This window comes from Miniopterus schreibersii (genome assembly GCF_964146895.1).
Source record: "Miniopterus schreibersii genome assembly, chromosome: 10".
Classification (NCBI taxonomy): Eukaryota; Metazoa; Chordata; class Mammalia; order Chiroptera; family Miniopteridae; genus Miniopterus; species Miniopterus schreibersii.
In genome coordinates, this window is record NC_138110.1 from 49,178,829 (window position 1) to 49,205,136 (window position 26,308).

At 56.7% G+C, this 26,308-nt stretch overlaps 1 protein-coding gene across 3 annotated transcripts in view; it reads left to right on the plus strand.

Moving 5' to 3' along the window:
- PLXNA1 (plexin A1) overlaps nt 1–26,308 on the plus strand; it is a 49,918-nt gene that overhangs the window by 13,219 nt on the left and 10,391 nt on the right. For 2 of the 3 annotated variants that reach the window (XM_081149178.1, XM_081149177.1), the window contains exons 4-23: nt 6,704–6,844; nt 7,727–7,827; nt 8,156–8,279; nt 8,366–8,519; nt 8,877–8,976; nt 10,379–10,493; nt 11,699–11,899; nt 13,778–13,874; nt 13,945–14,138; nt 14,262–14,413; nt 14,505–14,625; nt 14,965–15,101; nt 16,316–16,483; nt 17,065–17,158; nt 17,365–17,604; nt 17,712–17,855; nt 18,194–18,428; nt 20,925–21,067; nt 22,410–22,666; nt 23,028–23,094. In XM_081149178.1, coding sequence (XP_081005304.1) covers nt 6,704–6,844; nt 7,727–7,827; nt 8,156–8,279; nt 8,366–8,519; nt 8,877–8,976; nt 10,379–10,493; nt 11,699–11,899; nt 13,778–13,874; nt 13,945–14,138; nt 14,262–14,413; nt 14,505–14,625; nt 14,965–15,101; nt 16,316–16,483; nt 17,065–17,158; nt 17,365–17,604; nt 17,712–17,855; nt 18,194–18,428; nt 20,925–21,067; nt 22,410–22,666; nt 23,028–23,094 — 2,985 coding nt within the window. The remainder of the gene's footprint in view (nt 1–6,703; nt 6,845–7,726; nt 7,828–8,155; nt 8,280–8,365; nt 8,520–8,876; nt 8,977–10,378; nt 10,494–11,698; nt 11,900–13,777; nt 13,875–13,944; nt 14,139–14,261; nt 14,414–14,504; nt 14,626–14,964; nt 15,102–16,315; nt 16,484–17,064; nt 17,159–17,364; nt 17,605–17,711; nt 17,856–18,193; nt 18,429–20,924; nt 21,068–22,409; nt 22,667–23,027; nt 23,095–26,308) is intronic. The other variant, XM_081149179.1, reaches the window with a different exon arrangement.

Consider the following 26,308-nt stretch of genomic DNA (forward strand, 5'->3'; position numbering starts at 1 on the left):
ACTTCTGTGGGCCCACATGTGTTCTCTTGCTGAAACATGAGCCCCGAGCATGTGCACATGGCTGCTTGTAGCGTGTGGCTACTTTGTGACTGACATCCACTCTGGAGGGTGATGCACCTGCAGGACAGTGCACAGCTGTGGACAGGCAGACCGGAAAGTGTCAATGAGAGCACATTGAGCACCTTGTTTCCTTGGAGCCTCTGGTCATTCCCCTTCTCCAAGGGTTGCTACACTGGTTGACCTCCATTCTCCCAAGGGCTGTGTTGTTGCTTTGGGGACTTCTGTGGCATGGGCCATACAACACAACTTCTTTTCTTTTCCTTTGCTCAGAGCTGTTTGTGAGACTTGGCCCTGCTGTGTGGGCAGCAGAGATGGTTCTGTGTGGTGGTGGCATGTACTCCACACACATGTGCATGGTGTTCTACTTTGGAGGATGCACATACGTATTCCATGTGGGTCTGTCACAGCAGTGCTGCTTTGTGAGCTTCTGTGCATGGCTTCTGTGGCTTTGGTTGGTTTTCTACCTGGGAGAAGGGCTGCCAGATCGTCTATGGTTTTTATGCTCTGAATCCCCAGACTAGGTGGGGTTGTGTGGCAGTGCCTGGCAGGGTGGTTGGTCAGCATGCAGCCAGGCTCATGGCAGGTTATAGGTCCTAGTGGTGTTCCTTCCCCTGGGGATTGTTGGTGGAGAGTGGAGTGGTCCTGGCTGCCTGCTTGCTTGTCTTAGTTGTTGGGCCTGTTTGCACCATGGGTGTACTGCCCCTGCTCACCAAGGACAGTAGTCACTAGAACCTTTGGGTGGCATTGTATTGTGCCCTGCAGACATCAGTGTGACCTGCTTTTTGTGGTTCTTCAAGGTGCAGCTGGCCATGGTGTACTGAGCCAGAAGGGCACAGGGACCTTTCATTCACCCTGCAGGTCTGTCTAGTGCCATCCCAACCCCTTGTCCCAGAGCCCATGCCACATGAGCATTGCTCCTGCTTCCCACCAGATCGTGGTCAGTGGAGTCACTCACAGATGTACACGGAGGGTCCTGCACCAGGCCCAGCACTCCAGGCCCTCCTTTTTGTGGGGTCTGGCTAATCAGGCCTCAGCCCTGGCAGGGGCACCTGGGTACCTTTGATATGAATGACCCTTGTAGGTGCTGGCTAGCAGTGGCCTCCTTAGTGGTGCTGTGCTAAGTCCTTAGCATGTCCAGGCTCAGGACCAGCCTGCTCGGGACAGCTTCATGAGGGCCCAAGGTTACTGCCCACAATATGCAGCCCCCCTCCCTCCCATAGCAGACAGGGCCCTGCCCTCCAGGACCTGTCCTCTTGGGAGTCAGAGTGTGAGAATTCTGGCAGCACAGTGAGATGGGTACAGAGGCTGGAACAGTCCAGGGGATTAGGAGTCTGCTGGGAAGGGTTTTTGGAGGGAGGGAACAGCATGGCCAAATCTCAGGGGTGCCCTAATGCATGCTGGGAACTGAGGGGGACCTGAGGAAGAAGAGGTATCAGGTGGTGCCTCAGGTGCCCCTTATTTGCCATGTGGTGGGTAATTCACTCGTGACCCTGTAGTGGTCAGCATCATGGGGGTAGGGAGATGTCACACAGGATTCTGAGAGAGGTTTTGGCGGGCTGGCCTGGATGGAGGCAGGGAGCCAGAGGATTATGGTGGCTTAGAGAAAGTAGAAGGGGCTTGCCTCTACTTGCTTGTGTTGGGGACCCAGCGGGTGAGGGTAGTGTGGGCAACATGGGTCTGTGAGGGCCCACCTCTGTGGGACTCTGGAGTCATAAATGGGAGGGTGGGCAGCAAATGGCTTTTGGGTTTGAGATAATATCAGGCCAGTCACTGCTGCCTGCCACAGCATTCTTGGTTGCACCAGGTACTAAATTTCAGGCTGCAGGTGAGCACCCTGGCCACATCCAAGCTGAGGACAGTCCCAGACAAAGACATGTGATGTAAGGCCATGTAATCTACTCTGCCTCGTGGCCTAGCTTTGTGCAGCCTCCACAACAGTCGCAGGTTCTCTGGAAGAGCTTTGCATCTCTGCCGTGTGGCAGGATTGAGCCTTGGGAGTCGTCTCCAGGCAGCTTCCAACAGGCTGGCCTCCCCAACTTTTGGAAACTTGAGCTTCTCACTTAGCCCTGTGAAAGGTGGTTGTCTGTTGGCAGATGAGACTGAGGGTTGTGGAGAACCACTGCTTGTGGCCCCTGTTCTTCTCTGTCTGCGAGTTGGAGGTGAGAAAGATAAGATTCCTGGGATCCTCCCCCCACACACCTTGCCAGGTGGCTTTGGCCCATTTATAGCCATTGGGTTTCTTGCAAATCATGTTTTAATTACCCAGTTACTGCCAAGAGGAAATTGCTTTTCCAATATCCAATTCTTCCTGGCCTTTCTGAGAATGTTCCCAGGAAGGGGCCTGGAACCTTACCCCAGGCAGAGGAGGAGGGAATCCTGTGGCAACCCATGAGGGGGTAAAGAATGGTCTGGGAGCTTGTGTCTATCAGGGCCTCAGTCATTTGGCCTGATCAGGAAGGAGAGGGAAGATGAGCTCTGCGCCTTGGGGAGTCCTTCCAAGAGAGGGCGGCAGAGGCTCCTTCCCCTTGCACAGCCCCTTCTCGGACCACCTTGCCTCCCGGAGGGCTGGAAACAGGCTTGGCAACTGCATCTCAGGAGGAAGGAGAAGCCTGTGAGGTGCCAGCCCTGTGTGTGGCCAGCTTGCTGGCTGCTGCCCCTGTCCTCTGCCTGTCCTCCCACCCATGCTCCTGTTTTCCCACCCCCACCTCCCGTCTGGAGACCAGGAATTGGCTTGCTCAGTGTACCTTCACTTCACAGAGAATTTAGGGCTGCCATCTTGGGGTGGGCATAGCAGGGAACTCTCTCTTCTCCTTTCCGGCTAAGCTGGGCAGTCCCCTGCCTCCGGGCAGCTAGGGCGCGTGCCGGCCTTGGCAAGCAGCCTGAACAGCCCAGAAATCCACCCCAGTGCCCCCGCCTGCCCTCAGTCTGGAGAATGGGCCCTTTGTTGGTTCCAGGCTGGACAGACAGCTGACCTGGTCCGGCTGTCAGCTGCTTGCCCACAGCAGTTGGCCAGGGCTGTGCAGTGATAAGTGCAGGGGCAGCAACTGAGCCAGCCTGGGGCCGGGACCTCCAGGGCCAGGGGCCACCCACCTTTCCCTATCTGCCTCACTTTGGCCCTGGACAGGGCTCCCTTTGCAGGGACTTGGGGGCGAAAGGGTGCACCTGTTCCCTGGCCCATCTGTGGGAGAGCAGACGATGCCCCAATGGTGGTGGTGTTAGGTGTTCGGCCCATGATCAGTGCCTTGCCTGACCCAGCCCCTCCCTGGGGGTACTGATAGCCCTTTGCCTCAGCTCAGAATCCAGGGGACTCCCCACTACAGAGGGACAGGGAATACGAAGGGAGAAGTAGACAGGGCTGGAAAGCACAGGCAGAGGCTGGGTGGTGGTGGCTATGCCCCTCTGGGCCAGAGGTGTGGGTGGGTAGGTGACCAGGCCTGGTGCAGCCTGGGAGATGTGACCAGGGAGGCTAGACAGCTTCACTAAGGCCATCTGGGTAGATGGAAGGCTCCTTTCTCAGCAAGGGTGGAGAAGGCCACTATGGCAGAGGGACCTCTGTGGGCAGGGCTGGGTGTGGGCCCTGAGTTTTTTGTGGTGGTGAGAGGAAGGTGGTCACAGCCAGTCCTGGAACGTTCTGGTGGTCTTTGGGGAAAGGTTTTCCAAGCACAGAGGTGACAGCTGGAGGTGGGGGGATCAGGAGGGGACTCCGGAAGTCTCCTGTGTACTCTTGCAGGCCCAGCTGCCCCAGGGTGGGCCACTCCCAGTAGGTGGCCTTAGAATGGACAGCTGTGGGTGTGGGAGTGGTGTTGGCATGCTCACTGCTGGTGGCATGTTCCACGATGTCCTGCCAGAGGTCTGGCCCTGTGCCTGCCCTGCATGCTCTTTCTCCCTGGAATGCCCTCCTGGTGGCATGCTGCATCCATCCTCCTACTTTTGGGGCAGACTCTGTGTTCTCCGGTTCAATTGGCAGTCCAGGGCCCTTGTGAGCCTCAGTTTACGTGTCTGCTACACAAGCCCTGCAACCTGAAAAACAGCTGGGTGCAGTGGGCATGTCCCCAGGACTGGTCATTCCCAGCCAGATGCATGCAGGGGCCCTGTTGAGCCTGACCATGGCTATTCAGTGCATAGCATGAAGCTGTCACCCACCTCACATTTACCCTCTGGCCTGTGGGCTGGACCTCCTACACCCCCCCTCGCTTTGCGCCCTTTAGGAATGCTCCGTCTCCCTGAGGCCTGCCTGTGTGTGTTTTAGGGCTGGGGGCCATCCAATGTTGGGCAGGTGGATGGACAGATGATGTGCTTCCTCCCTGTCGCAGCTGTTGGGTGCCACCTGTCAGAGTCGGCATGCTGCTGGCCCAGGGGCGGGGGCATTCCAGAGCCCATGCCTGGCCTGCCTCCCCTCTCCCACCTTCTCCAGGACCCAGGGAGGAGGCCTGCTCTCTGCTCACCCCCTGCAATGACTCAGAGCTGGTGTGACCCTGGATGTGATATCCATGTATCAGCCCATGCCCTCATCCCTGAGAGGGAGAGGCATGCAGGCCTGACCAGGTGGGGGTCAGGATTGGCACCATGTGACCCCTGATGGTCAGAGTGGGAGAGGCTGGGGCCCCTCAAATGTCCCTGTTTAGGAGACACCTCAAGAATGTTCCCTGTCAAGGACCTGGGGGCAAGTGTTCCCCAGTAAGAAAGACTAGCCTGGGGTATTGAGGTAAAGGGCCATAGGCCTGGCACTCAAAGATGGGGTCAGGCTTGGGCTTCTGAGTGCTGCTGGAGGCATCTGCAGGGATGGGAACAGGGGAGAGCCAGGCCTTGGGGAGAAATCCAGAGTCCTGATTCTAATCATTTGGATTAAGACAGTCTTTTTGAGCTCAGGGTCTCCACTGGGGCCCTGCCTTGCCCTCCTGTCTCTTGCTCCCTGGCTGCTGTCCAGGCTGGCCTTGCCAGGCCTATGTGACTGGCTGCTGGGGTTTGGTGATTGCTGTGGGGCTGGGCTACTTCGTGTCCCCCTGTTTGGCACACTGGCTTGGTCCTTATTTAACCCTCAGAAAAGCTTTGGTGTGGAGAGGGCTGTCTGTCATTCCCTTTTGACAGGTAGGGAAGTTGAGGCTCAGAAAGATTCAGCACCCTCCAGGGTCACACAGCTGGAGGTTACCTGAGCCAGGGCTTGGGCCCAGGCATTGTGGGTCCAGAGACTGGACTCCTGGCTTCTCTGGCTCTCCCTTGTGGCTGATGTCTCTCCTGGGCCCACCCAGCTCAAGGAGCTGACCTCCAGCTCCCTGTGAGCAGCTCTCTGTAATCAGTGCCTGCCTGCACGCTGCCCACCCAAGCAGGGCAGGAAGTTCGTGGGAGTAGGCTAGATGCAGGGTTGGGGTCCTGTCCAGTTTCCACCCATAGGGGCTCTGAGGCTGGGGGCCCCTCACCCGGTACCTTCTTCCCAGAAGCCAGCCTGGAGCCATTGCGGCAGCTACAGGCCCAACCCAGGTTCGCCGTCCCTTGCCCAGCACTGGGCTCTGCTCTTCCTGCTCTGCTTTGACTTAAGCCTGCCTGCCTGGCTGGGAGGCAGCTGAGAGGATGTGCAGCTGAGCAGATGTGGGGGGTGGCTCTGGGCTCTCAGGAATGCGGCCCTCCCAGTCTTCTGCAGCCAGCAGCCTCTGGCCCAGAAACACAGCGCCCCACCCTGGCTGGCCATCCTTGCCCAGCCCCTGTTGGAGCTGGTGCGAGCCAGGGGCTTTTACTTGCCCTGAAGCCCACCACAGCCAGTCAGGCCCCGCCCTCTTCCGTCAGTGTGGGGCTGCAAAGCAAGGGCTGAGAGCTCTAGCCCAGGCCCTCTCCCTGAGGTGGAGGTGGAGAGGTGGGCTCGCTGCCCTGGTTATAGCCAGAGCCGGCCTGAGTAGGGCTAGCAGCCCTGTGCCCTGGGAGCCTGCCCAGACCAGCTGAGCTGTGCCGATGCTGCCCCATGAGTCCCATCTCTGGAAAGCCCCCTGGGTCTCTCTGTTAATTAAATACATTTGTTTGGTAAAAGCAACTAAAAATACTTGTAGCATTGCAAGCTGCAGAGAAGAGCTCACTAATTAATGCCTGGTTTGTTTGGTATCTGAAATAAGCCTTCCTCTGGGGGGTGCCCCAACTCCAGGATGCCCTGGGGCTCGGCCTCTCATACTCAAGCAGCCCCCTCACCCTGGAGGCGACAGGGGTCTCACTTTTTAGCCTTCTCAGCTGTACTGGACCTCCCATGCTCCCTGTAGGCCCTTTTCCTCCCTCCCAATATCCCCTCCTCTGGGAGGCCCAGCTCGTCCCAGGGAAGGTGGTGCGCTTTCAGGGATACCTGGGCCTTTGCATTGGATTTGGCTGTGCAACTCGATGGGGGGTGAGGGATGGGGAGCTGTGGTTCTCTCCAACGCCCAAAGACCCTCACCCCTGGGCTGTGGCCTCTGGTGACTAATGAAGGGGCTAGGCCAGGACCAGCTTACTGGTACGCAGTTTGTCCTGCATATACTGCTTGGGTTGAGGTGGGGGGCCTCCGCCTTGTTCTTGTAGGGCTTTGGAGGATGGCTAGGGGAGGGGCTTGGGACCTACACCTTACGTGGGCATAGGGCTGGGACACAAAGACATCGGCACAGCTTCTCTCAGGCCCTCAATGCCACAGATCCTGGTGGACCTGGCCAATCCCGGCGGCCGGCCAGCCCTGACCTACGAGAGCGTGGTCGCCCAAGAAGGTAGCCCCATCCTTCGTGACCTGGTCCTCAGCCCCGACCGCCAGTACCTCTACGCCATGACAGAAAAGCAGGTGGGTGCTGCACTGCTGGATGCATGTGGCTGGGCCCACACTGTCCATGCTGCCTCTAGGTTCTCCTGGTCCAAGTTTAGAATCCCCACCCCTCCCTGAATGACTTCATATCCATTGGAGCAGATACTTGAATGAAAGCATTATCAGGGTATTAGGGTCATTGCAGGGTTTGGGGCATGCACCTGGGGCCCTGAGTTCTCAAACTGTGACCTGGCCCAGCACTGGCTCATCTGCCTGGTGGGGACTTTGGGCAGCAGCCTCTGTGGGGCCTGTGATTAGCCTGGCCCAGCTTGTCAAGGCTACATGCTTGTGTTCCTGGCTGGCTGCCAGCCTCTGCCTTTCTGCTCTACCTGGTGAACCATGCAGTTGGGGTGAGGGGGTTGGGAGGCAGGTGGGAAAGACCAAGACCTCTTTCCCTTCCTGACCAGCTCTTGCTTCTCCTCTTCCCCTCTCTGGCTGTCCGGTTCTTCCGCCTTTCCGGGGACCTCAGGTCCAAGCAGGCGAGGTTGGGGTGAGCAGGGCCCAACCTACCTCTGTGCTTAAGATTGGTGCCATGAAGCCATGGCTCCCCTGGAACCCCGGAGTCCAGACAGATGGGAGAGTGACTGTGGCTGGAGCAGTCAGTTCTCTGGGTGGCTCACCTGCACCAACTTCCTCACTACCTGGTTGTCACCACCCTGGGCTCCCAGGGGAGAGGCGTGATTCAGCCAAGGCCATGTCACCTACAACTGACTTTTGAATAGACCTAGCTAGAGGAAGTCCTGAGATGGGGGTGCCCCTGGAGTGTGGGATCAGGGGGACACATAGTCGTGGTGAAGTGAGACTGGTGGGGGTCCCTGGGATAGGCCTGGTGGAGGCCTGACACAGAGCCCCTACTGCCAGGTGACACGAGTGCCTGTGGAGAGCTGCGTGCAGTACACATCGTGTGAGCTGTGCCTGGGCTCCCGGGACCCCCACTGCGGCTGGTGTGTCCTGCATAGCATGTGAGTCTTGATGGGGGTGGGGACGTGCCGGAGGGCCCTGATGCCCTGGCCTGGTTGTCTCTGCTCTGAGAGGGCCCCAGGCGGCTGTGCTGTGTGCCTCAGGTGGTCACAGCTTACCTCCAAGCTCCTCTGGGTCTCCCTGGGTTTGGCTGTTTCCTGGGACCAGCTGAATAACGGCCAGCTCAGCCACATCCCAGTAAAGACGAGATGCAGTGAAGCTGGTGGGCTTCCCCGAGTGCAGGTGTTGGCTCCCCTGAGCAGGGGCTAGGTGCTGGGTTGCTCCTTGGGCCTCCCTGCCTGCAGCAAGGCCAACCTCCTCTGCCTGTAGCTGCTCCCGTCGGGATGCCTGTGATCGGGCGGATGAACCTCAGCGCTTTGCCTCAGACCTGCTGCAGTGCGTGCAGCTGACTGTGCAGCCTCGCAATGTCTCTGTCACCATGTCCCAGGTCCCGGTGAGTGTGGCTACCCTGCGAGGGCTGAGGGATGGGTGGGGTGACAGGACTCTGTTCACTCACGCCTCCTGCCATGGGTACTCTAGCTCGTGCTGCAGGCCTGGAATGTGCCTGACCTCTCAGCCGGCGTCAACTGCTCCTTCGAGGACTTCACTGAGTCTGAGAGCATTCTAGAGGATGGCCGCATCCACTGCCACTCACCATCCTCTGGGGATGTGGCACCCATCACTCGGGGCCAGGGTAAATGCACCACAGCTGGGTCTGGGCAGTGTCCGAAGGGGCTTCCTGCTAGGGGAGGTGGACTGTCATTTGGGGACAGAGAATGGGTGTCACATGGTGACTGGGGAGGATGGATTGGCAAGGTAAAGAGTAGATGCCAACCAGGAGCAGTATAGACAGGAAGCAGTGACCATAGGTGCAAAGATGCAGGGGGTCCACCTGGTATGCTCAGGTGTCCACAAGCCGGAGGGGCTTAGGTGCACACTGGCCAGGGGCTGTGCACTTGGTGGTTGGGATGGTCCTTGGCAAGATCATTTCCTGTTTGGGGATTGCCCTACATGGGTGGCCCTTGTGACTTGAGCCTGTGTTGCCCTGCAGGAGACCAGCGGGTGGTGAAGCTCTACCTGAAGTCTAAGGAGACGGGCAAGAAGTTTGCATCTGTGGACTTTGTCTTCTACAACTGCAGTGTCCACCAGTCGTGAGTGTTTCATGCATGAGCAGGACATGGTGTAGCATGACCCAGTGGTCAGGATGGGAGGCGAGTTCTGTCCTGAGAGCAGCCCCCTGGGCAGAGAGGCCAGATGAGTATGAGGCTGGGGCAGCAGTCAGAGCAGGTGTGGCAGAGGTGGTGGGGAGTAATGCACACTGGTTCACACCTGGAGAGTCTTGCTCTTAGGCTCAGTGTGAGGAATGACCTATGGGCACCAGAGCGAGGCAGAGAGCTCTGGGGGTTGGGGAGGGAGGCCGCTGCCTCATCTAGATGGGAAAATGGTGTGCCATGGGACAGGCTATTCAGTACCTGCTTTCTGGGACAGATAGAAGTCCTGGTCCTCTCTAGCTCATGCTGCCCCAGGTGTGAGTTGAGGGGTGGGGAGTGGAGAGGCTGGGGCACAGAGAACCAGAATGGGAGCTTTCCCTGGTGCTGGCCTGGTGCTTGTCTGCTGCCTGTCTTGGCTGAGTAGCAGGTAGAATGGAAGAAGCTGAGGACCTACTGGTATTCCTGCCATGGGCCAGGACACTGAACCTAGAGGGCACTCTCAGCCTCATTCATGACCTAGAGGTGTCTGGCCTTGGAAGGACCAGTATGGGGCATGGGGACTCAGCTGTGCCTGCCTTTGTTGAAGTGGCCTGGGTGTTGTTATTACCAGGGCATGACCTGTCTTTCCTGGGCAGGCTGGGATCTTTGGGGCAGAGGGCAGTACTCCAGAGCTGGAGGTGGTTGAGCATCTCAGGAGAAGCCCAGTGGCTGGCAGGTTGGGATGTCTTCTAGAGAGCCAGTGGCATTTGTCTGGGGGTAAAGCGAGCCATGGAGGCTGTAGAGATGAGGCCAGTCACATGAAGCTGTGGGGGCCAGAGCACTGAAAGGGTCCTGTCCAGGCTCTGGGGACATGTCAGAATGAATGGGACAAACTCCTGCCAGGTGGAGCCTTCAGAGTAGTGGATGTCTCCCATACTTTATCCACCAAAATTGAAAGACAAGACAGAATTTAAAATGCCTTAGTTTCACTAACACATTTCCAGTGGTAATTGTCATGTGTGTCTTGGTATGGCCAGTGGTCCCTACAGTGGACGGTGTAGACTTTAGACGTGTCCATCAGGAAGGCTCTGTGGGCTGGTTCTAGGGTGGACTGTCAGGTGATTGAGGGTCTGGGGGAGGAGCAGTGAAGGAGGGAGGGGAGCTCCGGGCAGTTCAATGGGTAAGACCAGTTGACAGGGAAGGTCTATCTGAGTAGGTGGAGGATCAGCCAGTGCAAAGGCCCTGGGATGGCCCTGTGATCAACCACTGGAGGGACAGCAGGAAGGTGGTGTGGTGTGGCCCTGTATAGCAACTGGTGGAGGCAAGTGATGCTCAGCCTTACTGTCCTACTCTCTCCTTGCAGCTGCCTGTCATGTGTCAATGGCTCCTTCCCCTGCCACTGGTGCAAATACCGCCACGTGTGTACACACAATGCCGCTGACTGTGCCTTCCTGGAGGGCCGCGTCAATGTGTCTGAGGTAAGGCCATCTTGGAGAGGATGCTCAGTGTTTCAGAGGTGCAGCAGAACCAGATTTTGCCTGCAGGTGGGCCTGGGAGAGCTCCTATGGGTAGCTGGGATGCCAACCACGAGGTCTCAGGCCAACCAGTGGCATCTGTTGGTGGTCACTGGGTCTCTTGTGACCGTTATGGGAAGTGCAGAAGCCTCAGACCAGTGGGCCCTCCTGGGGGAGGATGTGGAAAGGGGACTGTCCATGCAGGACAGTGGGAGCCTGGTGCGTGAGGTATCTGGCTAGGTGGGCCCAGTGCCCTGAGTCCATGTGGACAAGGGAACATGTCAGAGTATCTGCAAGAAGCTGGTCAATTCCTTGGAGCCATCTAAGGTCTTTGCTTGGTAACTGATAGTAATTAGGTCGTAATTGTTTGGAGCCTGGGCAAGGTACTGACTTTTATTTATGAGCAGTAGGGCCACTACTCCTGGAACCCAGGCTCTCAGAACTAGGATGGGGGGGCACCCTGTAGACCCAGGGGAAGTGGTCAACCTGCCTGGCCATACCCTGCTGGCTCTGCTCCCCCAGTTTCCTTTAAGAGCCCCAAAAAGCTCTGCAGAGCCAGGCCTGGGCCTGTGCTGTGTTGGGACATATTGCAGGCCTTGGGGATTATGGCCTGTTTTCAGCATCTCTATTTAAAACACAGCTCAGTAGCATGCCCCTGGGTCTTTCTCCTCCTGTGGCTGCTGTCAGTGTACTGCAAGGGAGCTAGGCTGTTGCATCAGTTATTGTTGCTGAAATGCTGGCCCTGGGGGCCCCAACTGTTTTTCTGCCTGGCTATTTTTACATGCTTTCCGGGCCCCCAGTCGAGCTTACAGCCCCAGTGCCCCACTCTTGGCTGCTTCTGTCTCAAGGGCCTTTTCAGCTGTGGGCCAGATGGGACCTCTTGGTCACTGAATGGTGGGGTCCTAGAACACTAGGCCAGGCCCTCTGGGCCCAGAGGGGAGAAGGCCTGCCCCAGGGCACAGAATGTAGCCACAAAGTCTGGCAAGTGTAGAACCCAGGCCTCCTGCCTCTGGTCCAGCTGGCTGTTCCTGAGGTCCTCAATCTGCTGGTGTGTAAAGTGGGCCCAGTGGTGCTTGCCTTGGAGAAGCACAGACTGTACACATAGATTGCAGTCTGGGCTGCAGTGGGGTACCTTCCTCTGGGCTCAGCTGAAGCTTTGTCACCCCCAGGACTGCCCGCAGATCCTGCCCTCCACACAGATCTACGTGCCAGTGGGTGTGGTGAAGCCCATCACCCTCACCGCCCGGAACCTGCCGCAGCCACAGTCAGGCCAGCGTGGGTATGAGTGCCTCTTTCACATCCCAGGAAGCCCGGCACGTGTCACCGCTCTGCGCTTCAACAGCTCTAGTCTGCAGTGCCAGAACTCCTCGGTGAGGCTGGGTGGAGCTGGCAGGGGGCTTTTGGGGACCCCTTCTGCTAGACTGGGCTAGTCACACAGCCTTGGGATCTGGTTTCTGCTCATGAGCAAAAGGACAGGGCACAATCAGGTGTTCAGAGGGGCTTCAACCTCCCAAGGCAAGTGCCACGCCCCTAAGGTATGCCTGGGTGTGCAGGTGGGGCACTGCCAAGAGCCACCCATATGTTTGGAGGGAGCACATCTCAGACGTGGGAGTGGGCAACTTAGATGTGGCGAGATTTGCAGACGTGGAATTGCATGGGGTCTTCAGAACATGGGTGAGGAAGCCATGTTGAGGGTATGTGGAAACGCCCACAGGCTGTCATCACCCAGTGCTTCCTGGAGGGTCAAGGTCAGGGTGATTGTGCTCAAACACCCAGCTCTGTTTATATCTCCTGTGGCCAGACACAGAAATTGTTCATAGCAGACCATGCATTTGCACACTAGCAGGCAGGTGTTGCCCAAGTGCCAAGAGTCAGCTACATTTGGAGCCTTGAATCTAATAGGATGCCATTTCCAAAGCTTTTTATCAGGTTCAGTGAATTTAGTAATAGTGATATTTGCAGAACCAAACCCTTCCCTAATGGGTGGGGGTAGTGGTGATCCCGAGAAGCCCTCTTCCAGCTCTTTCTGTGACCTCTTACCCATTCAGGAAGAGTGTAGTTAGGAGAGCAGTGGGTTTACTGCAGTGGCCAAGGCCCTGTTGGTGGTGGTGCTTCTGGGTTCTCTGCAAGGCTTGTGTTTGGCCCAGGAGAAGGGCTTTGAGGCAGAGGTCTGTCCCCCTACCAATGGTAACAGACCCTTGGCCGACCTCTCCTCTTTCCTAGCAGGGTGGTCTGGGGCCCATAGCAAATTCCTAGGGGCAGGTCAGGCAGCTGGCTGGTGCTAGAGTTCCTTGCGCCCTCCTACCTGTCCTGTCCTTTCAGTTCTCTCTTCCTTGCTGTATCACTGACTCCTGCCAGCCACACCTTCCACCTGCATCTCTGTGTGGCTCCCTGGCCTAGCTTTGCCCACCCTCCCCTTCCTCTCCGTCTAAGGTTGTCGGTCTGTATGTCTCTATTTCCGTCTCTCCACCATTCCTGAGCCTCTGTCACCTTTTCCCCTGCATTCCTCATCCCCTGTAGCTCTCCCCTCTCACCAGGCGCACATTTATCTTTTCTGTAGCCATTTTCAAAGGGAAAGGGAGTATCGGGGAATGTGAAAGGTTCCAGTTAAATTCCTGCAGATAAAATGATGATGAATTGCTCTGGGACAGAGTGGAGGACCTCAACTGTAGAAAAATGGGACACAGCTGGGAGTGCTGGGCCTGAGCTCCCAGGGAGGGGCAGTGTCTCCGAGCCTGGGGGTGGAGAGGCTGAGCCTCACCTGACAGTGATTTTTGCCAGTCTATGCCCAGGACATGGGAGCACACCACTTGCACCTCAGTTCACAGAGCACCCCTGACAGGCATCCAGGGGGTCTACGTAGGAAGTCCTGATTTTCTGGTGGGCCTGACTACAGAGGGGAGGTAGGGAGGTCAACCTGGAGGGTGTGCCTCGTGCTGCTGGGGATGGAGGCTTGGCTGGAGAGCAGGGGCCATGGCCACCAGGAAGGAAGACCTGGGGTTGGGGGCTTGAAGGGAGAGCTGGGTGTGGCAGGAGAGGATTAGTTCCCTAGGTTGTTTGGCAGCCAGGTGTTTCTGTTGGGTATCCGGCCCTAGATTGGAAATGCCAGTCTGGACAAGCAAAGCCCCGAGACCCTCCCCCACCAAGCTTGCTCCCAGCATCCAGTCCCACAGGTGGCCAGGAGGGGTACACAAATCCTGACCTGCCCCTTGAGGTTTTGGCCTGACTGTACTGCATACTGCCTACAGTACTCCTACGAGGGCAATGACATCAGTGACCTGCCAGTGAACCTCTCGGTGGTGTGGAACGGCAACTTCATCATCGATAACCCTCAGAACATCCAGGGTAAGCCGGGTGGGGTGGCGCTAGGGGTGGGGCCCTGGCTTGCCCCAGCTGACTATGATTCCCCCCACAGCCCACCTCTACAAATGCCCAGCCCTGCGGGAGAGCTGTGGCCTCTGCCTCAAAGCTGACCCTCGCTTTGAGTGTGGCTGGTGCGTGGCTGAGCGCCGCTGCTCCCTGCGTCCCCACTGCCCTGCTGACTTGCCTGCTGCCTGGATGCATGCCCGCCATGGCAGCAGCCGTTGCACTGACCCCAAGATCCTCAAGGTAGGTGCACCTCTTGGGCCACCAAGGGCAGTGGGGTCTCTGACTGCCCAGCTGCCTCCCCTGTGCAGCCCCTTGTGACCCAGGATGGCTCTTACTGGCCTCCCACACTCTGTCTCCCCATAGCTGTCCCCAGAGACAGGCCCACGGCAGGGAGGCACAAGGCTCACAATCATGGGTGAGAACTTGGGCCTACGCTTCGAGGATGTGCGGCTGGGCGTGCGTGTGGGCAAGGTGCTATGCAGTCCTGTGGAGAGCGAGTACATCAGTGCTGAGCAGTGAGTGTCCCCCAGGGGTGTGGGAGGATGGAGGGAAGCCCTGACACCTGGGTGGACCCTGCAGCCTGTTGAGGCCCCTGTTGTCCCACAGGATCGTCTGTGAGATCGGAGATGCCAGCACAGTGCGGGCCCATGACGCTCTGGTGGAGGTGTGCGTACGGGACTGTTCCCCCCAGTTCCGGGCCCTGTCTCCCAAACGCTTCACCTTTGTGGTAAGTCCCACCCCAGTCAGCCTGGAGTCCTCCTCCCACGAGGTCTCAGGGGAGGTCTGTCTCTGCAGGGACTGACTTGGCCCAAAGTCTACCTTAAGTAAAGGGCTCCTTGTCCTCATGGGCCCCCTCGTGCAGCAGCACCTCTGCTGCTGATCTCTATCTCCCCTCCTCATCTCTGGGGTCTGACTCCAGGTTCCCCTATACACTTTGGGCCCTGCCTGTGGGCTATGTCTGAGAGCCCATGAGCATAGGGCCTGGGCAAGGCTGGAGATGCAGGCAAGCCTCTGGGCCAAGGGGTAGGCCTTTCCTGGAGCTCTAGCAACTTTCTTCTTCCCATAGACTCCAACCTTCTACCGCGTGAGTCCTGCCCGTGGGCCTCTTTCGGGGGGCACGTGGATTGGCATTGAGGGTAGCCACCTCAACGCAGGCAGTGATGTGACCGTGTCTGTTGGTGGCCGGCCCTGCTCCTTCTCCTGGTAAGGGGTGTGGATGGGGTTGGGGGTGGGGCGGTGGGCATGGCCCACCTTCCCCTTGTGGTGGTTGGTTCAGATGGCTGCATGTCCCCTCCTGTTGCCTGGGAAACAAGGGGAGCATGGAGAGCCTGGCCAGGGTGATCACTATGGAAACCAGTGGTGAGAAGGTTACTATGGAAACAGGCTACCTCAGAGTAGGAAAGGCAGGTGGGGCGGGCTGGCGGGTGGGCAGGGCCTGGCCAGAGGGGCAGGCACAACCATCCTGTCTTAGGGATGGGGAATCCCTTGGGAACATACGTATTTTTAAAAAAATTTTGGGAGAAAAAAGTGCTAACAAAAGCCCTGAGGCTTGAAGTAGATAATTTTAGATTAGGGATGATAATGGAGCGGCCCTTTAAATATTTTCCTGTGGTAATTACCCATTATCAGACTAATTATTGGTATTTGCAGCCTTGCTGCGCTTACGGGCCTGGTGGCTGCGGGGCCTCCCAGCTGTGCCAAAAGAGCTGAGGAGATGGGGACCCAGGTGCAAGTAGTGACTGGCTGGCTGCTCAGTGGGGGTGACCCAGTTCCCCCACTCCGGCCAGTTCATTTTGCCTACTCATGGTCCAGGCCCAGGCTTAGCCCCAGTTTCACATCAGGGGAGGCGTGTACATCACTCAGCATAGCAAGAGTTGGCACTGAGCTTGGCACTCTGGCTCTCCTGGCAACAGAAGCCACAGGCTTAGTGGAGGCAGTGCCACAGCAAGTGGGAAGGTCAGAGTCCATAGGCTCTGTCCCCCTGGTCATCCCTGGGCTTCCTTGAGCTCCCTTACCACTCTACAGGTCTGCTTGTGGTGCCTGCCCAGACTGGGCTCTCACAAGTCCAGGCATGAGTGTGGCCGAGTCACCTGGAGAATGAATGGGGCAGTCATGGTTGCCCCTCAGCTGGTGGGTCAGTCAGATAGGGCCAGGAATACCAAGCAGGGCAGTTCAGAAGGAGAGGGCCAGATTGGGGCCCAAGGTGGTGAGACAAGCACCTGACTCCTCAAAGGGGCTGATGGGGAAGTGACTGAAATAGTCCTCAGGTCCTGGTGTGGCCCATTTTACAAGTGGGCAGGTGAGGCCTGGGGAGTAACTTGTCCATACATCTGTTTTCGATGGAACCTAGAAGCTCAGCCCACCGGGGAGGTGAGCTGCAGCACCCACATCCTCACTGTCCCACCTGGCCCCTCCAGGAGGAATTCCCGGGAGATCCGGTGTCTGACACCCCCTGGGCAGAGCCCTGGCAGTGCCCCCATCGTCATCAACATCAACCGTGCTCAGCTTACCAACCCTGAGGTGAAGTACAACTACACCGCGGACCCCACCATCCTGAAGATTGACCCTGAGTGGAGCATCAACAGGTAGGGCTGCCCTAGCCCACCTTGAGCCCCTGTGATCCACTCCATCCAGTGTGATGCTGCTGAGGACAGAGTTCTTGCACTAGGTTCTCTCTCTCCTCCATTGTGTGGTCCTGCCACCAAATGTTTTGGTTGTTTGGAGGAACCAGTTGAATTTCTGGTTACATTTTCTTACCGTGGTGGTTCCTGGCTCAGAGCTGGGCATGGGGTGAGTCAGACCCTTTCTGTGCTGCCTGGGTCTGTCTCTCTGGGTGGAGTAGAAACAGCAGAGTTTAAGACTTGGTTACTCTCGTGCTGTAGATGCAGCAACCTGGAAAATGATGGTAAGCAAAAATTTCTCTAAATTCAGATATCTGTGCTCTTAAAAAAGAAAGAACAGAGATAAGATGTTTAAGCCACAGCTCTCAGGATAATGGACCGCTGTCCACTCTGAGATGTGGTTGCTATAATCTTAATTCTGGTGCTGAGAGACTGTAACCTGCTTACATCCTCTGGGAAACTGGGTGGTATGTCTGGCCCCACCTGTTTGTGCTGGGCTAGGGCAGAGAGCTTCTTCCCATGACCCTCATCTCCTCATCTTCTAGTGGAGGAACCCTCCTAACAGTCACAGGCACCAACCTGGCCACTGTCCGAGAACCCCGCATCCGAGCCAAGTACGGAGGTGTCGAGAGGGAAAATGTGAGTCCTTGCCCCTTCCCTTCCCTCTCCCCTTCCCCTGCCTGGTAGTTCAGGCTACCTTGGCTGTTGCTGTGCCTGGAGGCCCCAGAGAAAGAAGCCGACCCTGGCCTCTGGTGTGCATATGTGGCTGCAGCCCCTTGGTCCTACCAGGGTCTGGCTCCATGTTCAGAGCAGCCAGCCCAGCATCCTCATGCCTATGTCCCCAGAGTTGCCTGGTGTACAACGACACCACCATGGTGTGCCGGGCCCCATCGGTGGACAACCCTTCCCGCAGCCCGCCCGAGCTAGGGGAGCGGCCTGAAGAGCTGGGCTTTGTCATGGATGATGTGCGTGCCCTGCTGGTGCTCAACACCTCCTCATTCCTCTATTTTCCCGACCCTGTGCTGGAGCCACTTAGCCCCACCGGCCTCCTGGAGCTGAAGCCCAGCTCCCCGCTCATCCTCAAGGTGGGCCTCAGTCATTGGTCAAGAGTGTGGGCAACAGGTGGCGGGGGGGGGGGTGCAGGTGAGGCAGCAGGGCCAATGGGGCTCTCTGACTCACCCCTGCCCTCTAGGGCCGTAATCTACTGCCACCGGCACCCGGCAACTTGAGGCTCAACTACACGGTGCTCATCGGCTCCACACCCTGCACCCTCACTGTGTCGGAGACGCAGCTGCTCTGCGAGTCGCCCAACCTCACAGGGCAGCACAAGGTCACGGTATGTCCATGACCAGGTGATCTGTGCCTCAGCCCTGGCTCTGGTCTACTGGGTCCCTCCTGCCTTTGACCTGCTGACTTGGCAACCCCAACTCTGTAACTGAGCCCCAGACTGACCTCTTGCCCAGAGGGAGCCCAGCTCTAGTGCAAGCCCCAGCTCTGCTCTCACCCAGTCTGTGTGCCCCCCTGGTAGGCCTGGTGCCTACCTGCAGTCCCCAGTGTCCCCATCCCTGCTGAGCAGTCCAGGCCAGCGGCAGATGCCGTGGGGATCTTGAGGGGGTGGGGCCAGGAAGCTCTGAGTGTGCATGTCACCTGAGCAGCCTGCACCCCCACCCCTAGGTTCGGGCTGGTGGCTTCGAGTTCTCGCCGGGCATGCTGCAGGTGTACTCAGACAGCCTGCTGACCCTGCCTGCCATCGTGGGTATCGGTGGGGGCGGAGGTCTCCTGTTGCTTGTCATCGTGGTTGTGCTCATTGCCTATAAGCGCAAGTCTCGAGATGCCGACCGCACCCTCAAGCGGCTGCAGCTCCAGATGGACAACCTGGAGTCCCGTGTGGCCCTCGAATGCAAGGAAGGTCTGTTGGGGCTGTGGGTAGGGGGAACATGGGGGGTCCCAGGGGTGCAGGGCTCGCTGGGGGTGCTGCTACCTGAGTCAGGGCCTATCTGCCTGCTGATTCCACTCAGTTTACAACATTCCTGATGGCCTCACTGTGCCGGGCTTGATCTCAGTGAGGTAGGCTAGGGCCTGCCTGGGGCCCTGGGGTCATGGGGCAGGTATGGCTTCTTGGGGTGCTGCGTACAATACAGACTCTTTAGCCAGCGAACCCGCATCTGAGCCCCATCTTGGCTGTAGGACCTTGGACAGACATAGTCATTTGTGTCTCGGTTCCTTATCCGTAGGATGGGCATAGTGCTGGTGCCCACTTCACTGGGTGCTGTGAGTGTCCAGGTGGCCCGGGCAGTGCAGCTCATGCTAGCGTGGTGCCTCTATGCCTGTGGCCCACGTGGTGCTGAGGAGTGGGGCTCTTTCCTTATCCCTCAGCACATGCAGACCTGGCCTGGGCTCGCCTTTGATTTTTGAGGAGCCCTTTCTCAGGGAGTCAGGCTGTAGCCCACCCTCTTAGGGTGGGGCGTGTGTATGTCATGACCGTGGGGGTGAGTGGCAGAAATCTGCTCTGACTGGCTTCTGCAGGGAAAGTGCAGAGGAGCTGGCTACCCAGAATATAAGCCTGTCAGGAATCCCTTCCTCTTGGGGCCCCTTTCTCCCTGTGCTGACAAGATGGCCACAGTGGGTGAGCTCTGCCCAACTTGGGCCAATTCCTAATGGCACACCTGGTCACATGCCCCCCAAGCCTATGACCCTGAATCCCCTGATGGAAAGTGGGTGGACCTCAAGGGCAGGTGAAGGTGGTCCAGAGACTGGGGTGGGTTCTGGCAGGCAGAGGCTACAGACGTTGGAAATGGGCAAGCAGTGGGCTCAGGTCAGCAAGCTAGAACAGAGGGTGTCCCCTTGGCTGCCTGTCTCTGCCTGATGTTTCACAGGAAGGCCAGTGTGCCCAAGGCCCTGGCTCATTCCTGGCAGAGATGAGGGCACCACTGCTGGCTAGGTGGGTGGAACTGGGTATTGGCAGCATGGAAGTAGGGGCTGGGTGGTGGGCTGCACAGTGGTCACTTGAGGGTTTGGTTCAGTTCCCATGTATGTGCCTTGGCCCACGATGGCCAGCTTCCCTGGCTAAGTGTGAGATGGTGCCTCAGGGCAGGGTCCTCAGCAAAAGGACAGCCTGGGGCAGCCCCCACCCACTCATGGTCTTGAGCTCTGTGTATGTCTCTGAGCATCATCTAAGGAGTCTGGGGCTGTTACGAGGGATGAACAGAGCAGCACTGGTGATCAACAGTTACTGGATGTTTGTGAGGTGCTAGGCATTTTGCTGATGTTGGCTAGTGAACACTCACTGTTCTAGAAGGCAGACACTAGCAGTATTCCTGTTTTTAAATGAAGAAAGGGAGCTAAGTGGTAGGGTAGGTTTTGAACAGCTGCATAAGGGCCTCAAGGCCAAAATGAGCCTGTCATCACATTGTTAACTCCATTGGGACCAAGGTAGCCATTTGCCGAGTACCCTACCAGTCCTGGGAGCCCCCTCACTCCTGGACAAACCTACCGGCCCACTGGGCAGTCCTGGTGGGACATAAGCAGATGTGCAGGGACTGGTGGGGTGTTCTGCAGGTGGGAACCTCCACTGGGGCAAGGACGGCTGCCCACTGAGGTGAGTGCATGAAGCCTCAATCTGCCAGCATGTGTAAGTACAAGAGCTGGCAGGCACTCCAGGGCAGCCAGGTAGAGATAACCAGATGCCCGGCAGCCATGCCGAAGAGATGAAGTCCTGGCTCTCAATTAAACCTGTCAGCCATTGCCCAGAGCCCACCAGTCACTCCTTTGGCTCCTGATGAGATAGCTCATCCCTTGGGCTGCTGCAGGGTCAATATCTCACACTTCTGGAATGTTTCTGTCAGGGCCTGCACCTACCTGCCTTTGTTTCTGAAAGAGGCAGAGCCGCCTGGAGTGGGCAGGCAATGTAGAGGGCCTGACGGCCTGAGCTGTGCATTTGGTGGTTGTCAGTGTGGAGGGCTGGGGAGGCTTGCACAGCCCCTGGGTCTGGCACCTCTGCCACCCACCATCGCCCTCACCTGGACATGCCCCTTCTCTTACCAGGTGACTGAGTCCAGGGAAACTAGTGTAGGCAACGGGTGCCCCCTCAGGTGGCAAAGAGCTGACACCTATAGTTACTCTACCCTCAAATGCCATTTTGAGGTATGGGGACCCCTCAGAGCCTGGACCTCATCCCAGTGCCTTCTCTGCTCTTGTCTTGGCTAATCCTGTGACAACTCAGAGAAACAAAGGGGTTTTATCCCTGTGTTAGGACTAGGGAGACTAATGCATAGGCAGGTGCAGTAGTTTCCTAAGGTCACCCAACCAGCGAGCAGCAGAGCCAGGGTTTGAGCCTGGACCTGAGTGGGGGTGGGGGAGCCTGGAGGCAGCAGGGCACCTGCCTTGATACCTGGTCTGGCCATAGCCTTTGCAGAGCTGCAGACAGACATCCATGAGCTGACCAACGACCTGGACGGTGCTGGCATCCCCTTCCTCGACTACAGGACATATGCCATGCGGGTGCTCTTCCCTGGGATTGAGGACCACCCAGTGCTCAAGGAGATGGAGGTGGGCTGCTGGCTGAGGCTTATCCCACATCTGCCTAAGGGGGCTCCTTGGGTGGTGGTGGGCAGCTGGAGGGTCCTTATGGATGGCTTGAGCCTGCAGGGAGGGGAGCTGGGAAGCAAGGAGGAAGGTCTGGCAGGCGCCTGGAGTCGGGGGGTCACAGCCCAGCAAACCACCCCAGTAGCTGGGCTCCTTGGGGCCTCCTTTGTTTTATGGGGGCTCTTTTGTTTTGTGGGGCCCTCTAGTCTGTTTCATATACCCCACAGCTCACCTGGGTGGTTCTGAATGCCAAGCTTCACTGGGCAGAACCTTGGCCCATGTGTGCTGGGAGGCGTGAGTGCCCAGCTGGAATTATTGTAGCTGTTTGGGGCAGGAACACGTGACTGAGGCAGCATGGAGACTGTCAGGGAGCTGGGGTTTTCTCTGAAAATGTTGGCAGACCCCAGGCTGCTGGTACAACATATCTTCTAAGGGCCTCCCATGGCAGGCCAGGAGCCCAGTTCCTAGCTAGGAATAGCCAGGGCTTTGCAAATAAGGTCTGTCATGTTCTCTAGTCCAGGGCATCCCATCTCTGTGCACCTTGCACATTGGAGGCCTACTCCCCTGTGCAGTTCCATTGGTGGGATGTCTTCTCTTAAACTAAACCTGAAAGGGCTTTCCTGTCACTCTGGCTTGGGTACAGGACATTTCCTGGGATTGCTGCCATGTTGGGAGTTCCACTTCCTCCTTCTGTCAGGTCTCTCTCCTGATGTTGCTCTCTGCTCTGTTGGTTCTACTTGGGACCTGTCATCTGTCTGCCTGGGTTGGGAGCCAGGTGTTACTGGTAGCCTCTGGCACAGCCTAGTGGGGGGGACCTCCTGCCTGACAAGCCTTGGTACAGATAAAAGAGAGAGCAGGGGCCCTGGAGCCAGCCATGCCTACATTCCACCTCTTTTTCCTACTTCCATGCTTTGTGGCCCTAAGTAAGCCTCGACCCCACTGGACTTTAGGCATCTTCTGTGAAGTGGGGAGGGTGGTTTCTGTGTTGATAGTTGTAACAAGAGCAGAGTGAAACCGTGGATGTGCACTCCTGGTGCCCAGCAGATGGGGTGTTGGGTTGGGCTCCCTCCAAGCTGCTAGGTGGTGGCAGGAGCAGGCCCTCATTTTACACTCATCACTTGCCTGGGTCTCTGCCTGGAGTGGGCTGAGGACAACTGAGGCCTGGACACCTGTCGGTATCACCAGCCTCCGAGGCCTGCTCTCCAACCCTGCCTTGTCCTGTACACCTGGCCTGGACAGTCCCTCGGCCAGAGTACCACCCCCATGATGCTACTGGGTACCCTGAGCAGGCTCCTGTCCTCCCCAGGTACAGGCCAATGTGGAGAAATCACTAACACTGTTTGGGCAGCTGCTGACCAAGAAGCACTTTCTGCTGACCTTTATCCGCACGCTGGAGGCCCAGCGCAGCTTCTCTATGCGCGACCGTGGGAACGTGGCCTCACTCATCATGACGGCTCTGCAGGGTGAGATGGAATATGCCACAGGCGTGCTTAAGCAGCTGCTGTCGGACCTCATTGAGAAGAACCTCGAGAGCAAGAACCACCCCAAACTGCTCCTGCGGCGGTGAGCCCACACCTTCTACCTGAAGCCACCAGAAGCCCCGCTGGGCGCTCAGCCCCAGGGCGTTACTTTGCGGTTCTGGGGGAAGCCTCTGCTTCCTCTGACCAGATATTGGTACTGGGGACCAGGTGTGCTGGGCATGGGCTCCACTCTGAGGCCATTGGTGCCGGGCCTGAGTCATGCTCAGAGACCTGCTCTGGGGCTGAGGACCGGGGTCTCTACTGCAGTCTTCCAGTCCATGGTTGCCTTTCAAAGCCTGGCCTTTAGAAAGTTCTGTAGAAAGGACCATGTGGATGGTGGGGTGGGCATGTGGTGTGGGCCTGGCAGTGGGAGTTACGTCACCCCTGCCTGTGTCTGTCTCCAGGACCGAGTCAGTGGCAGAGAAGATGTTGACCAACTGGTTCACCTTCCTCTTGTACAAATTCCTCAAGGTAGGTAGGCTGGGGAGGAGAGAACGTCAAGAGGGTGTTGGGGACAGATGGATGGGTGTGAGGAACAAAGGAGACCAGAGATGAACAGTCTCAGCCCAGAGTGGCTCAAAGGGGGCTGGGGCCTCCGTGTGGACTCCCCTAGGACATGCACCCATTGGCCCCTATCCTGGCTCTCCATGATGCTGTCCAGGCCTCATCCAGCCACCGAGGCAGGAGTAGACACCCCAGCTCTGAGTAAGGCAAGCTGTCTTGGGCCTCATGCCCAGTGTGTGACTGAGCTGGAGTTTGAATACAGGCCCAGGTCTCTGCCCTGTGCCCGTGGCCTGCAGCTAAGGATGAAGGGGGACAACCTGGCAGGATCCTCTGTGTGTCCAGCACCCAGCGCTGGGCCAGCCTGGGGAGATATCTGGGGGTTCCTGTTGGCTCTTGTGGGGGGGGAGTGCACAGACAAGCCCCTGTTCAGGCTTGGGAGGATCCCCCATCCCTCGAAGACAAGCTCTGGCCTGTGGCCATCCTCAGAATGGAGTGGAGGCCAGAGGGTACAAACTGCAGCTCCAAGCTAGATATGGGTCTAGATGGATCCTGTTTGGACTGCACTTAGAAAGTAGGAGATCGCCCAGACCCAGATATCTGGTTTCCCTTGAAATCTGAAGGCTTGGCAGACATTTTTACGAGGTGGGGACAGTGGGGCCCCCAGGCCAAGCCCAGGATGGATGTTCATGCATGCTTCTGCTCATTTCTCTGACCTCTGTAGACACTCTGTAGATGGACAGCATGATGGGCAATGGAGCCTAATGGCCTGAATATCCCTGTGGTTGCTTCTTAGCCATGGACCTCCCTTTCCTGTGTCCTTACTGAATCGGGGACACCCGAGGGGCCCGTCAGCCCTTCATGCAGAATTCTGCTGGGCCAGGCCATGGTCACTCAGAGGTACCCAGAGCAGAGTCTTGGCTGGAGAGAGAGGGTAAATGGGAATCAGGACATGTGAAAAGGGGGCAGACATCAAGAAGGTGGGTGAGGTTTGAGCAAAGAAGTAAGGGAAGCAGGTAGCAAGGCAGAGGGAGCGACAGCTTTGAGGTGGGCGTGAGGCAGTGTAGGGCAGGGCTTACCTGGGAACATCTGGGCCTGTGGAGAGTCCAGTAAATTCTAGAGTGGTTATGCTGAACCTGGGAGCCAGTAACACAAAGTTGTGCATTTCCTGTAAAATTCTGTGAGACTGTGTGATGTATTTACATGCTCATTAAATTACACTCTGGAAGTCAGGAGAAGCAAGGTTTAGGGACATGGGCCTCTGGGCCCGAGCTATCTTAGCTTTATCGACCCATCTGCTCCTGAGTCTTTGCAGGCAGAGAAAGGGGACTCAGTTTGACAAACCCAGTCTGAGGACCTAAATTGGGTGTGTGTTGTGTGTAATGCCAGGTGGAGGGTCAGGCTGCAGGAAGTAGGGCAAGTGGGGCCGGCGCAGGGTGTTGAAGGCAGAGCGGCTGAGTGGGTGCTGCTTTCAGGGAGCTGTGCTTTGGGATCAAGGGTGGGGGCTACGTCATGGAGGGTCTGGTAGGGTATTGGATAGAGGGAGAGGGAGGCCAGGCCTGGCCAAGGGAGCAGGGAGGAGGGCTATAGGGAGGTGGGGGCAGAGTGTTGGGAGCCACGGGCCAAGCTGACTGGTCTACCCTCATGGGATTACATTAAAAGAGCTGAACAGGGCCAAGGTGTGCTTTGATCTGTTCAGAGCACTCCCCTACTTCCAAATTATGTTTGCCCCTTCACAATATGGTTGAGGAAAGGTGCTGGGCAGGAGGAACCAGCCCAGGACCATTGGTAGAGATGGTCCACACTTACATTGTGTGCTCACACCAACTGCAGGAGGGGTACCCGGCACTGGTCCAGGCTGCTCCTGTCTGCATTAGCTGGCCGCTGACTTCTTTGTGCCACAGACTGTTTTGGTTTTTTTCAAGGTGTGCAGTCAGTCCTCTGTCTCTGCGGGTTCTATATCCATGGATTCAACCAACCGCAGATAAAAAATATTCAGGAAAAACGACATTACATTGTTACTGACGTTACCATGTAGTTAGGCCTCTGATCGTTGGGTCTGTACTGAACAGGTACAGACATTATCCCGTAAGCAATACAGTATAACAACTATTTACATAGTATTTACATTGTATTAGGTAATATAAGTAATTTAGAGATGATTTAAAGTAAATGGGAGGATGTCCGTAGGTTATATGCAGATACTATCCATTTTATATAAGGGACTTTGAGCATCCTCAGAGTTGCTTATGAGGGAGGTCCTGGAACCAGTCACCATGGGTACCGAGGGGCAACTGCACTGTGGTACTTTTTCCAGTTTTAGTAAGAAATAATTGACATAGATTGCTGTATAAGTTTAAGGTATACAGCATAATGGTTTGATTTACAGATATTGTGAAATGATTACCACCGAAGGTTTAGTTAATATCACCATCTCATATGGATACAAAAAAAAATTCCTGTGATAACTTTTTTTTTCCATCGATCCATGTCTTGACTGGAAAGACCTTTTAGAGCTGTTTCAGTTTCACAACAAAATGGAGCAGAAGGCGCGGAGATTCCCGTGCACCATGTGCTCTCAGAGCCGCCCGTCATTGCACCCTCCACCACAGTGGTACCAGTGTTGGCTGCAGTCAGTGCTGCTGTGTTGAGAAACGTCCCCTAAAGGCCATAGCTCACGTGGGGTTCACTCTTGGTGCTGTACATTTTGTGGGTTTGGACAAATGATAGTGACCTGTGTCCACCATCATAGTATTAAAGAGTAATTTCACTGCCCTAAAAGTCCCTGTGCCCCACCTGCTCACCTGGCAACCACTGATATTTTACTGTCTCCATAGTTTTACCTTTTCCAGGATGTCCTGTAGTTGGAACCATACAGTAGGTAGCCTTTTCAGACTGTCGTTTTCCACGTAGAAATGTGCATTTAAGGTTCCTCCATGTCTTCCCATGGCTTGATAGCTCATTTCTTTTTAGTGCTACAAATTTTTTAAACACCCCAAGTCCCCTTCATTCTTTGCTATTTTTAAAAACAATAAACATGAACTAGAAAAGTAACCCGTGCTCATTTTAGCATACCTAAACACAGAAGTAAGTGTAAGTGGGGAAGATCCCCTTGTGGTGTGGCATCTGCAATCAGGGCCAGCTCTGGGGTAGACAGGACTGGCGAGCTCTGACGTTGGCTTTC